Source organism: Magnolia sinica, chromosome 5 (genome assembly GCF_029962835.1).
Source record: "Magnolia sinica isolate HGM2019 chromosome 5, MsV1, whole genome shotgun sequence".
Classification (NCBI taxonomy): domain Eukaryota; kingdom Viridiplantae; phylum Streptophyta; class Magnoliopsida; order Magnoliales; family Magnoliaceae; genus Magnolia; species Magnolia sinica.
In genome coordinates, this window is record NC_080577.1 from 8,543,844 (window position 1) to 8,557,206 (window position 13,363).

Below are 13,363 nucleotides of genomic sequence, written 5' to 3' on the forward strand. Positions count from 1 at the left end.
ATTTAAAGTTCCATCTTACTTAATACCATCTAATTCCATGCGGCAACACATCCCCTTTGGGAGGTGTGAATCTTCTGTGTGATCCATTATAATGTACGTACTCTTATCCCTACCGTCCACAATTGTTTTAAGCATATTTTAGGGCATGAGATCAATATTCAAGTATACCAAAGCTTAAGTGGACCACACCATAGGAAATAGAAGGAATTGAATATTGAAGTATATCTAAAGCCTAAGTAGACCATGTTAATCCTTGTTATTGCCATTCCTCATGAGAGCCCATGAGATTACGTCATGTGTGATCTGAATGGATCCACATAGTGTATTAGAAGATTTGTTGAGGTGTACGAAGAAGATTTCTTAGTAATACAAATAGAATACATCAAACAATGCAATGTCATTATTTAAGCAATCGATGGAAGAGTAATTATAGAGAAGTGATTATAAGACAAATGGTAGAAGGAGAAACAAAGTAAGCCAAATAGTGCAAGTAGTTATAGTAACAATCCGAACGTGGAAAGTATTTTAATGGCTAAATTAAAATTATAATTTACCATGAAAATATCATCTCATACCAACCCAATTAAACCAAACATTATCTTTAAATTATCAGTCAATTACATTTCGTAGTGTAATCACTCTACTTTTCCTGTCAAGTAAATTACATTGCCTAGTATAATCTTTACTTTTTACATGTTATTTACATTCCATAGTATAACTTGTAACATTAATCAAGTAGCGGTAATTTCAGTCTTTGATGTTTTGCTGTTGTTCTTCACAAGCAGCCATAAGAATTACTTTCTCATTTCTTTTTATCTTTACTAAAGATCCATTTCGTATGAAAGGCAAATGCGTGGCTCATTATTAGAATACAAACTCTATCATCTGAATATTGCTTGATTGTGTGATTGTCTGAATAGGAACCGATCTCATTGCATCTCAATCATACACTATGTGTTTACCTTGATGTTCAGGAGTTTCAATTTAGCCGCAGATTAAATTCTAGCATGGCCGTGGTTCCAACCACCGAAAATCAAAACAGAGCAGCAACAGACCACATCCCAAGAAACAGAAGGAATTGAACAGGTACCGTTGGAAAGTAATTGGGGCTGCAAATTTTGTAGATCGAGTTCATAGTGGTATTTTACCTTCATCCATGTCTGTGGACGAGCAGGTTGAATTACAAATAAACATCACTGTGGGCCCTAGTAAGGATTCAACGGTGGGACTCACATATTCTTCACACCACGGTAAAGTGTGGTGAGCGCCTCAATTCACAATCCTCTTCTACGGCCATCTACCTTTGCCCTTTGTGTCTCCCTTCTCGGACTCTTCCTCTGAAATGGCCTTCTTCTCCTCAACTCTCTTCTTCAACCTCCATCTCTTCCTCACCATCTTCCTCTCATTCTCCGGGACCGATCCCGTATCGGGCTGTTACAACTCCATCTTCAGTTTCGGCGACTCTCTCACCGACACCGGAAACTGGCTCTACATCAATAGCTCTTCCAACATCGGCAATTTCCCCTATGGAGAGACTTTCTTCCACCATCCAACCGGCCGATCCTCCGATGGGCGTGTGGTTGTCGATTTCATTGGTACAGACATACCTAAAATGCAAGCATTTCTACAAACACTTAAATTGCATTCATACATATGAATTTTGTATCTGATTGAGGTGTTTGTTTTTTGTTGTTTGAGAGCACAGCTCAAGCATTTGGACTTCCATTTCTGCCACCATATCGTGCATGTTCGGACGGTCGAGATCTTCGGCATGGAGCGAATTTTGCAGTCGCGGGGGCTACTGCGATTGATGCTGCCTCCTACGAAGAGAAGAAGATTGGAGGTGTGGTAGCGAATATATCTTTGGTCGATCAGATCGAGTGGTTCAAAGGACTCTTGCCTTCTCTTTGCCTCTCATCATCAGGTAACTTGGATATTTGACTCGAACGGATCAACTCAGTCTCAGTTATGGTTTAGGAACAAAAAGAAGCGAGTGAGACTCGGTTAACTCATTTGCTGGACCTGCCACTGGACGGGCTCACTGTGTCGACTCGACGTCTCGACCTCGATTCAATTATTTCCGGGGTATTTGATACTCTGGCAGCATATGACATCTGATACGCAGGCACTCAGAAAATGCACACTTGGTATATGTTAACTGAAGTTAAACCGACTGGTTTGTGGGACCTACTTCCATTAGTTTACTTGTAGAATATCAGATTGATTGAATAATTTGAGCCTCTGATTTATGGATACACGTTTAATGAAAAGAAGACCATTGTTTTTTTTTTTTTTTTTTAAATAACAATTTTAACCGTCCAATAATTTTCCAATAATCTGATAGTCAGAGACCAAATTAGCTTAGTTGTTGGTTCATGACACATCTAAACTAGGACCCTTCATTTATACCGTTTATATTTAAATTACTTGTGTGCCACGTATGCAATTTTTGAGTGCCTGCGTATCAGCCATCATCTTCTGTCAGAGTATAAATGCATTTCTCTCATTGACTTTTGGAATTCGATGATATGATGCTGCAGCTGGATGGCATGACATGGGCTCCAACGTGGATAGATCATTGCCACATAATTCCACATTAGAAGCTTATATCCATCTGATTTTATTTTATTTTATTTTTTCCCATTGAATATGAACCGTTCCTGTATTTCCTTCTTTACCATCTATTTGCAAGCTAACATTCGAAGGATTAGGATTTCCTTTTTCTTGGGAAATTAACGTCCACCGTGGGGAACTCAAATCAACAGTTTGGATCGTTGACCCGTGGGCCCCACTTTACCAAATATTAGATTCGCGAATATTGATCATATCCTCGCATCGATGATCACATAATGCTTTTTCTTTTGTTTTTCATTTTAATTTATTTTTCATCATCTAAGGGAGTCATTTGGTACTCTGGCCGCGTGTAGTGCTTGATACACAGCACTCAGATATTCTAAACACAGCATGTATTAACTCAAATTAAAAGGCCTAAATTGTGGAACCCACTCTGACGAGATTAAAATCCCGGTTTCAAAATCCTAATATCTGATTCGGGTACGCTTGCTAAAATTAGACCGTTGGATGTCTCTCCGATCACCCGATAAATGTCCACTAATCTGACAATTAGATGTGATACATCTAGACTAGCACCCGTAAATTTTACGCTTCATTTCGAATTAGATTTATGCCACGCATACAATTTCTTAACACTTGCGCATCATCCATCACACTCCGCCAGTGTATGAAAGTCTTCCTCTATCATTCATTTATTCTACTGAAAAAGACCATCGTTTGTTTCTATTCATAGAAAATAAGTAATTTAAAACGTGGCAAATCTAAAGCTAATATATATGATAAAGAGAAGGTATCAAATCCAACCAGTTAGACCAAAAAATACAGTCCACCCATCAAATAACTCCAATTCCATCATGTGCATACGACATTCAGCTCTTCCAATAGGTTGCGCCAACCATAAGTACATCCACTCACCATTTCTGGCCATTGATAAATAACCAAATACAAATGCTGTCCACTCATATGAGTGGATGTGGCTGATTTCTGTGCTAAGGCAGATAAACTATTGGACAGGTTGGATGTTGCACAAGCATGAAAGGTTGGAAGTTATTCATTGGGTGGACTGTTGTGGTCCGACTGGTTGGGCTTGAGACCTCATCCACAGGAAAGTGGTCAAATGAATAATGCATTTTCTGGAAATTTATTGAAGGGCTATATCAAGTGATGGTGGACCACCATCTTTAAGATGGGGGTGGATATTTCCATATTGTGAAATAAAAGGAATCATATAGCGTCCTACCAAAGGTCCACTCTGCCAGTGAACAGGATACCTTACATGTGGGACTGAATCCCAGCTCTATGATTTGACCATGTAATTGGTTGTTGGGAGTGGCTAAGGGTGGCAACGGACCGTATTTTGGTGGCCTGACACTTAAGGTCCAAGGCAGAGCCTGCCCAACCTGGCATGGGCCTGGACCCAACTGAGCCCAGAATTTGATGTAATTGGTGTTTCTCCTTGAATATTCCTAATCTATTTGTTGATCAAGTGGGCCACCTATGCAGAAAGAGATAGACAGTCAAGTGGAAAGAAATCAAGGCTCTACATTCACGATAAATGGTTTTCTTAATCGAGGATTAGAATGACGTATGTATGTTATACGAGTGGTACGCATGAAATTGGATCAGGCCAGGCCAAAATGACTGGAGCCCAACCCCGGCTCGAATATTGATTGACCCATGCATGCCAGGCCTAACCCTGGATCATGGACAAACTAATATGTCCAAGCCTGGGTTTATCAGGTGGGTGGGCTGCCTGTGGCTAGGGTTGGCAACAGGCTAGGCTCCTGATTTTAGGCTTGACATAGACATATTAGCTCGGTCTATGGGCCAGCATTAGGCCTGGCATATATGGCTCGATCAATTTTCGGGCCACAGTTGGGTTTAAGCTAGCCCGACTTGATCTGGACTAACCCAGCTCAGCCAGCCCAACTTCATATGTACATGTGTTTTATTCTACATAGGCGCCGTTCTAAGCATTGGTTACGCATTTGTTTCATCTTCCATGTAGACCTTGGTTTCATATATATCTAAATGTCTATTCATGTGAGGGCCACCTGATCAAAGAATGGATTAGTAAAACCAAATTTTCAGGCGTGTTGGTAGATTTTCAGCCAGGTCGTGCAGACCAGTTGGTGTAATTTTAATACCTTGTACGTATGGTCTTAATCTTCACAGGCTGCCGCAAATTCCTGAGAGGATCTCTTTTTCTGGTTGGAGAGATTGGCGGCAATGATTACGCCCAACTGTTCAGTAATGGATGGAGCTTAGAAAAGATCCAGACCTTTGTTCCCCAAGTTGTTAGTACCATTACTTCCGCAGTCGATGTGAGTAGTAAAAAGAAGAGGAATTCTTTCTTTTTCTTGGTGATTACATTCCATCAATCCATTTAACTTTGATTTGTTGGATTTGAATTGCAGACGCTGATCGAACATGGAGCCATGACACTTGTGGTCCCAGGTGGTCTGCCGTTGGGATGCTTTGCCTCAGTTCTCACATTTGGAGCGAGCTTGAATAAGGAAGATTATGACAATGAAACTGGTTGCCTAAAGAGATGGAATGAGTTACTCCAGTATCACAACGATCGACTGCAAATAGAGCTGGACCGGATGCGGAACCTCCACCCTCATGTCATCATCATCTATGCTGATTATTACAATTCTGCGATGCGCATCTACCGCTCTCCTCTTCAGTTCGGTGCGCTCTTCAACTCCTTTTGATAGTTGGTACCAGTCAATGAGGCCAATGAACCAACCACTCATAACTTTATACGTGCAAATGGGTCATGCTTGGTCAGGCTGAGGTGGGATCTGTATCCGACCCATTTAATAATAAGGTCAGAATTTTGGTCCTGGACCCAATCCATTAAAATTCTGTTGGGCATGGATCGGGTCTTAAGTAAAAACAAAAACCGACTTATTTATTTAGGAAGTGGATTCCCTCGTGACCCTTTTATCCATGCTGTCCATCCATTTTTCCAGCTCATTTCAGGCATGAGCCCAAAAATGAAGCAGATCCAAAGCTCAACTCGACCACATTACAGGAAACAGTGGTGACAATGACACCCACCATTAAAGATTCCTAGGCCACATTGTGATGTTTATTTGCCATTCAATCCGTTCATAAGGTCACACAGACCTGGATCAAGGGAAAACAAAAATATCAGTTTGATCCAAAACATTGTTGGCCCACGAGAACTTTTAACGGTGGGTTTTCAATCACAACTATTTCTTGTGGTGTGGTCCACTTGAGCTTTGGATCTGCTTCAGGCAAAATGGATACACTGCGTGGATAAAACCATATCCCCCCACCCCCCTACAATGCCTGTCAGGGTCACTAGGCAATCTGCTTCTATTTATTTAATGGTTCAGGTCCAGGTCCAGGTCCAGGAAACCTGACCCATTTATCTCATGGGTCGGTATAGTATTAATTAGTTGAGAAAAATACTCCTGTGCTCTCTAAGTTACAGTGCTCCTAATTGCATTCATTCACTTGGACAATCCTATCAATTGATCTGAACTGTCTGTTCACTCTAGAACACATTTTATGCACCACCATACGCAAAATCACACTAATTGGATGATCCAATCCATCCTTAATTTGGCCTTATCTTCTCTAGTCATCCCTTTTCTAACCATGGATTTGGTCTTATTTTCTCTACCCATTCCTTTTCTAAACCATGGATAGGATGGTTATGATTGCCTTACAAAAGTGATTCTTCAATCAAATTATTGATTGAATCTATTTTTGTGTAAACAATCTTGACCATCGATTTTGAAGTCCATTGATCAAATAGTTAATATTTATCGAATTGGTGTGATGTTTGCGTGGTACCCATGAAATGTGCTTTGGATTTAATGAACAGGAACAATGTATTTGTCACAACACAACCAAGAGAACTACTAACTATTACTGTTGTGAGAGCATTGGAGCATTTCTCTTATTAATTAATTAACCAAATGTTTACACTTCGTTACACTGGCTACTTTCGGCGGGTTTGAACCATTTTTGGAAAATCACAAACCAGACCCATTTCAAGTCCCTGTTTGAGTCAAGTTGATGTTGAGAGGTCTAGGGCCTGGCTCATCTAGTATTTGAGGTCAAACTTTTGAAACCCAAACTTACTCCAAGGGTCCGAATTTTGTCCCTGACCCACTTATAGATGGGTCGGTTCCAATAACTTGTCAGCTCAACCAACTTATTTACAACCCTTCCTGATGGGTCAATGGAGGAAAAATACCACAAACAGCAGACAAATCTAGCCACCAGATCTGTTGCAGACTAGAAATATAAAAACAGTCGACCTTTTCCATTCAAAGGGGAATAGAAGTCTACGATAGCCCAATTGGTGGGGGGTTTTTGCACAGTGGGTTATTGATGGTAAGGCCAACCAGATAGACTGTCCATAGTGAAAATTAAGCAAGATCCAAAACAAATCAGAGAGCCCTTTATAGAACAGACTCATGCGTTCATGTCATTGGATTGCAGGATTTAGCAAGGGAGCACTCTCTGCATGTTGTGGAAGCGGCGGTCCTTACAATTATAACTCCTCTGTCCTATGTGGTACTCATGAAGCACGAATCTGCAATGACCCATCGTTGTATTGGAACTGGGATGGAAGCCACCCCACTGAAGGTGGGCATAGAATGATTGCAGACGATGTAATCAGTGGACCATATGCCTTTCCACCCATTACTTGTCCATGTCTGCAACTAGCATCACATGTTAAATATCCTCATTACCACACCAAGAGCCAGAGTTTCAGGGCATCGGTGTAGCATATCGTATCATTGATATGTTACACAATAGCTGGTGCAAAAATATTAGTTGGCAAATATGGTGAATGTATTGTATGCCTGCACGCGATATTCCAATCAATGTTTATTCCACAATAGTGGAATATAAAAGTAATGGCTATTAGCACTTTGGGGTTCTTCTAATGTACATGGCACAATTGGTGAGCATGCTTGCTAATCTAGACCATTCAGTAGATGGGAATTGAGGGAATCGGTATACACTTCACTTTCAGATGTGTGATATCAATTGGGCTAGGCTGCATGGCACAGCCCAAGTAAACCTCTTTTCTGCTCGGTTTGGGCTTGAATTGCTGCTGAGTTATATCTATTTACGCTGGACATGTTGCTGTAGTCAGTTAAGGCCAGCTAATAGGCACTTCAGCCAAATCTATTTAACGTTGGACGGCGGAGAATTTCGCTGGTGATCCCCGCCCATTTGCCAACTTGGCAAGGAACAAGATACTACAATTGTTTGTATGTAAGATCATAACCAACGAGACACATGATAATGGACCGAATAACACGCATAGCAAGTCCATTCGAATAGGCCGACATTTCAGTGATCAAGACATTGCCAAGGTTGACTCCACCGTTGATGGACCATTCCCGGCCCGAACAATTTCCTAGTTTTAGAAAAACAAAAACAAAAACCCTAGTATCCAATCTTGGCTGTGAATGTAGACAATTGCATCATTCATTTCTCAATCGCCAACCTATAGGCCACTAATCAACGGATTCGAATTCGTCATTGTTTAAACCAAGCCTAATATAGTTAGGTTATATGACTTATAAGACGCCACATGGTAATAATGTTTCGCACATGATTAAGATGAAGTTCCAAGCCAAGAAGCTAAAGGTGTGTCCATTTTGAAAAGCAATACATGCAAGAGTTTAGAAAAGACAATGCATAAAATCAAGAGTATAGCAAAAAAAAAAAAAAAAAACTGTTTAGCAAAGCATTAAAGATGAGAGATAATTGTCCATATGTAGCAAATTGTGAATGGTCATAACTAGACTAAGGGCTTAGGAGAGTGTTCACAATAATAAAAGTTGCTGGAGAATGTATACTCCAAATCTAATCTTAAAATAGAATGTACAATCATATTACTAGTTGGAAACGATTCTTTTGGCTGAATGTGGAAGTTTACACTTGTGTTTGCATAAAATGGCACAACCATCTTAATCTCTCATGTTGTTGAAGACGTCGCTCCAACAACCGCCTCTCAAGTTTATAAATTTAGTGAAGAATGAAGAATTTCGAACTCTCGCTAATCCAGACTAACATATCTCAATATAATGCTGCCTAACTTTTCTTCTTCTTTTTCCCCACATGGATGCCTATCTTAGTCTAACGTAGTTTAGTCTCTCCACTTCCATCTATGCAATACTGCAATAAGCCTGAATCAATTAGCATAGTCTTAGTTTAGTTCGTATCCACTTTTGTCCAACACAGTAAGTTGGACTTAGTTTAGCTATTCATCTACGAAGTTGTCGTCATATCTCAAATCTTTGTCCTTGTTTAACGATCTCACCAGGCCACAACTTGTTGGCCAGACCATAACCGTCTTGCGATCAATATGGTTCAAATAACTATCAACTTTCAACGGCCGCTTTGCTTGCTTGAACTATTGTTGATAATTTTTATCTATTTTATCTATTTATTGTATCAATCCTACTACATTTTTTTAAAAATTAAATCGATAGAATCAACATTTGGTTCTATTTCTTGTTTTTTAGTATTTTTATTATTGTTAAATGGTATGAACTTTCTAACATTATAAAAAATCCTTGCTTCCAAGGAAGAAAAAAAAAAACTCATCTAAAAGGCTAAGAAGCATCTTTACAAATTAATTACATGATAACGCTTAATCAATGACTGAATAGTTCGGTTGACTTCCGCATCCAATTTGATCTGACTATTTCGATGTCTGGGGTTATGATGCAGGGATGAACGTGATGAGGTCGATCACCGTCTTCCTCAAGGATAACTACTCCGAATCCATGGAACTTATCTGGACTCCTCATAGAGACTTCTCGAATCTATAAGGAAATAAAGCAAGAAAATAGAAATAAATTCTAATAAATTCAAAATTTGATTGATGAATGAAAAAAAACAAGTTCACAACCCTCTAAATAGGGATGCCAAGCAATGGGAAAGAAATCAGAATCAAACTACGATTAAAACTCCTAAAATTCATGACTTACTATAAATAGTAAACTTACTATTTATAGACGGCCGTGATGTCTACTAGTGTGCAAGGTTCTCAGCTAAAAAATATTTGGATTCACCAAGCTGTTCTCCTAATTTTTCTAAGCTATTTGCGGTTTGGATTCAACTCCTAAAGCCCAACGGATGAAGAGTTATAATCAAACTAAAACTTACTATTTATAGTAAAAACGGAATTAAAATAGGAAAATGATGTCAATTTGGCGGTATTTTGCAAATACGGCTTGGGTAACCCACCATAGTGGGGTTGGGTGGCTAAAGTAGGTCGTTCTACCCCAAAATCATATATTTTACGTCCTATAACTCATTCCGGATTGCGAGATACACCTGATTTAAGGTTCGACAGTCTGAATCCCTTCTGTCGTCGACTGTGCCTTTTTTTATCTATCTTGGCCATGTAACTGTCTGCGACCCTCTCTACATTAGTATCCTCTACATCAAAATAACTCGTTCTCGAGTTCTCGTTTTGCTCTGGTTCATGATACTTGGTCAGGTCTGCGACGTTAAAAGTCCGTGAGATTGCCATGTCATATGGAAGATCAACAACATAAGTGTTGTTATTGATATTTCAAATAATTGGTACCGGTCCAATCTTCTTATTTTTCAACTTATTGTATGTTCTGATCATAAATCTTTCTTTGCGCAGATGGACCATTACTTGGTCGCCCACCTAGAATACTTTTTGTCGCCGATGCTTTTCCACTTGCTCTTTATACTTTTCGTTTGAGGCATGTAGCTTGTTCTGTACTTACGCATGAATGCCCATAATCCTGTCTGCCATATGCTCTGCTGCAATGCTCATGCGTAAGAGCTTGGGCAGAGGGACCAAGTTTAGTGTGTGGCGAGGTACTCGTCTGTAAATAACTTGGAATGAAAATTTTCCTTTCGAGCGGTTAACCATGTTGTTAAATGCAAACTCTGCTTGAGGTAAGACCAAATCCTACTACTTCGATTTTTCTCCTAAAATACATCGAAGGAGGTTTCCCAACATGCGATTCACAACCTTGGTTTGCCCATCAGTTTGTGGGTGGTAGACACTACTAAACTGAAGTCGTGTATCGAATCGAGTCCACAAAGTCCGTCAAAAGTGGCTTATGAACTTCGTGCCACGGTCAGAAGTGATAGTCTTAGGAACCCCGTGTAGCTGCACAACTTCTCTAAAGAATAGATTCACCACGTGTGTTGCATCGAGTCTTCTTACATGAAATAAAGTGCGCCATCTTGAAGAAATGATCTACTACCACGAACACCAAATCCATGTCTTATTGTGTTCGTTGGAGTCCAAGCACGAAGTCCATAGATAAATCCTCTCAAGGGCCGTGAGGCATGGGTAACAGGGTGTAGAGGCCTGATTATGAGATTGCCCCTTGGAGGTCTAACAAATATAATAACGTTGGACTGCCTTTCCCACATCACGTACCAATTACAGCCAGTAATACTGTTTTTTCACAAGAGCTCGCGTCTTGTCTTACCTAACGTGTCCATTAAGGCCACCTCTATGTAGCTCTTGGATTATTTGTTCCCTTAACAAACTTTTGGGGATACACAGTCGATTCCCGTTGAAAAGGAACTCGTCTTTCAAATGTAAGTCGCCTGGGTGACTTTCTTGGCATCTAACCAATTCATCTCTGAAGTCGTCATCGGCGGCATATATGTCTTTGAGGTGCTCAAACCCGACAACCTCATTGCTCATAGTGACTAACAAAGTTTCACAGCGACTCAACGTATTGGCTACTTTGTTCTGTTGCCCAGACTTATATTTTAGTATGAACGTAAATTCCTACAAAAACGAGATCCATGTAACATGTACACAGTTACTATTAGCTTGACTATTAATGAATTTGAGAGCTTAATGGTCCGTGTAAAGTATGAATTCTCTTTGAATCAAATAATGTCGCTAGTGTCGCAGTGTCTAGATCACCGCGTACAACTCGATCTTATATATAAACCGCTTCTTGCGTGCATCACTAAGTTTCTCACTGTAGAAAGTTACTGGCCTATTTTCTTTAGACAAAACTCCCTCAATGCCGACATATGAGGCATCACATTTAACTTCAAACAGTTTGTTAAAGTTAAGAAGTACAAGAACCGGTATCGTGGATAACTTGCACTTAATTTCGGTAAAGCTCTTGTCGGCTTCGTCAATCCACTGAAACTGTCATTTCTTTATCCAATCTGTGATTAGTGACACAATGGCACTGAAATTTTTCATGAACCGACAAAAGAATATCGCTAGTACATAAAAAGTTCGCACTTCGTGAATATTTGTGAGAACCAGCCATTCTTTAATTGCCTTCACCTTCTCCTCATCCACTTGAATACCTGTAGATGTTACAACAAAATCCAAAAATAACAGGCTATCAGTCATGAAACTGTACTTTTTTAAATTGAGGTACAATTTATTTTCAGTGAGCACTTGAAGGACCTTCTTGAAGTATTCTATATGGGTAGTTTCGTCTTAACTGTATGTCAAAATATCATCGAAATAAACCACAACGAATCACCCAATGAAATCTTTCAGAACTTCGTTCATCAATCTCGTGAATGTCCTAGGCGCGTTTGAAAGACCGAAGGGCATGACCATCCATTCATATAATCCTTCATCGGTCTTAAAGGCTGTCTTCCACTCATCACCCGCCCATATTTGAATCTAATGGTAGCTACTCATCAGATCCAACTTAGAGAATAATTTCTTACCTTCAAGTATGTCCAACATATCGTTAAGTTGTGGTATGAGAAACCTGTATTTTATAGTAATTTTGTTAATGGCCCGGCTGTCGACACACATACACCAGCTCCCATCTTTCTTAGGAGTTAATAGAGCAGGTACGACGCATGGGCTCATGCTTTCTCAGATAAGACCCTTACGGATCAGTTCCTTCACTTGCCCTTGTAGAATTTCACACTTCTTCGAACTCATCCGATAGTGAGTACGATTTGGTAAGCTGGACTCAGGGACAAGGTCGATATGGTGTTGGATATCTTGCATGAGAGGTAATCCATTGGGAAGGTCGTCAGGGCAAATTTTTTAAAACTTAAGCAGAAAGGGTTTTAGTTCATCAGGGATGTTAGTGGGATTGAGTCTTTTCCCTTTCATGATTAGTGCATAGGTCTATCATGTTTCTTTGGATTTTTCCATAAAGTCTCATATGGTTAAGAGAAACGACCCTCCACTTTAGAAGTTTCAGGTGGTCCCTCTGGATCCATAGGGGTTAATATGGTCTTCCGGCCATCCTTGACGAAGATATATATGTTATCTCGCCCTTTATGAGTGGCGTCATGGTCAGATTGTCAGGGTCGACCGAGTAGTATGTGACATGCTTGCATGTCAACTACATCGCATACTACTCCATCCTTATAATGTTTGTCAATTGAAAAGGATAGGGCGCACCATTCAATTACCTTTGTTTCACTGACCTTTTTGATCCAATCGATTGTATATGGGGAAGGATGACACTCCGTTTTCAATTATAATTTTTCTACCATTACCCTGGAGATGATATTCTCGCTGCTCCCACTGTCGATGATCACATCATAGACTTTTCGATTTATCGTAGACCTAGTTCGGAAGATGTTATGCCGTTGTGGGTGTACTTCTTTCCTTAGCACGTACAATAGTCGCCTCATGATGAGTGATTCACCATGATCCTGCTGAACCCAACCTGACTCATCTGCCTCGTCTTCTGTGGCGTGCTCTGGTTCCTCAATACCTGGATCCTCGTCGGCATTTTCAGTACTACTATCATTGATGGCGAGGTTCGCCACTTAT

At 40.1% G+C, this 13,363-nt stretch overlaps 1 protein-coding gene across 2 annotated transcripts; it reads left to right on the forward strand.

The window, feature by feature from the left end:
- The first annotated feature begins 959 nt into the window (after nucleotides 1–959).
- On the forward strand, nucleotides 960–7,505 carry LOC131245345 (GDSL esterase/lipase At1g28570-like). Of its 2 annotated transcripts, XM_058244738.1 has the most exons (6): nucleotides 960–1,086; nucleotides 1,175–1,595; nucleotides 1,706–1,924; nucleotides 4,750–4,898; nucleotides 4,992–5,268; nucleotides 7,060–7,505. In XM_058244738.1, the coding sequence occupies exons 2-6, from the start codon at nucleotides 1,343–1,345 to the stop codon at nucleotides 7,347–7,349; spliced, it is 1,188 nt and encodes a 395-aa protein (XP_058100721.1). In that variant the 5' UTR covers nucleotides 960–1,086; nucleotides 1,175–1,342; the 3' UTR covers nucleotides 7,350–7,505. The 2 variants fall into 2 exon arrangements, with proteins under 2 accessions (XP_058100721.1, XP_058100720.1); XM_058244737.1 differs by having other exon boundaries at nucleotides 1,044–1,595.
- Nucleotides 7,506–13,363: the final 5,858 nt, after the last annotated feature.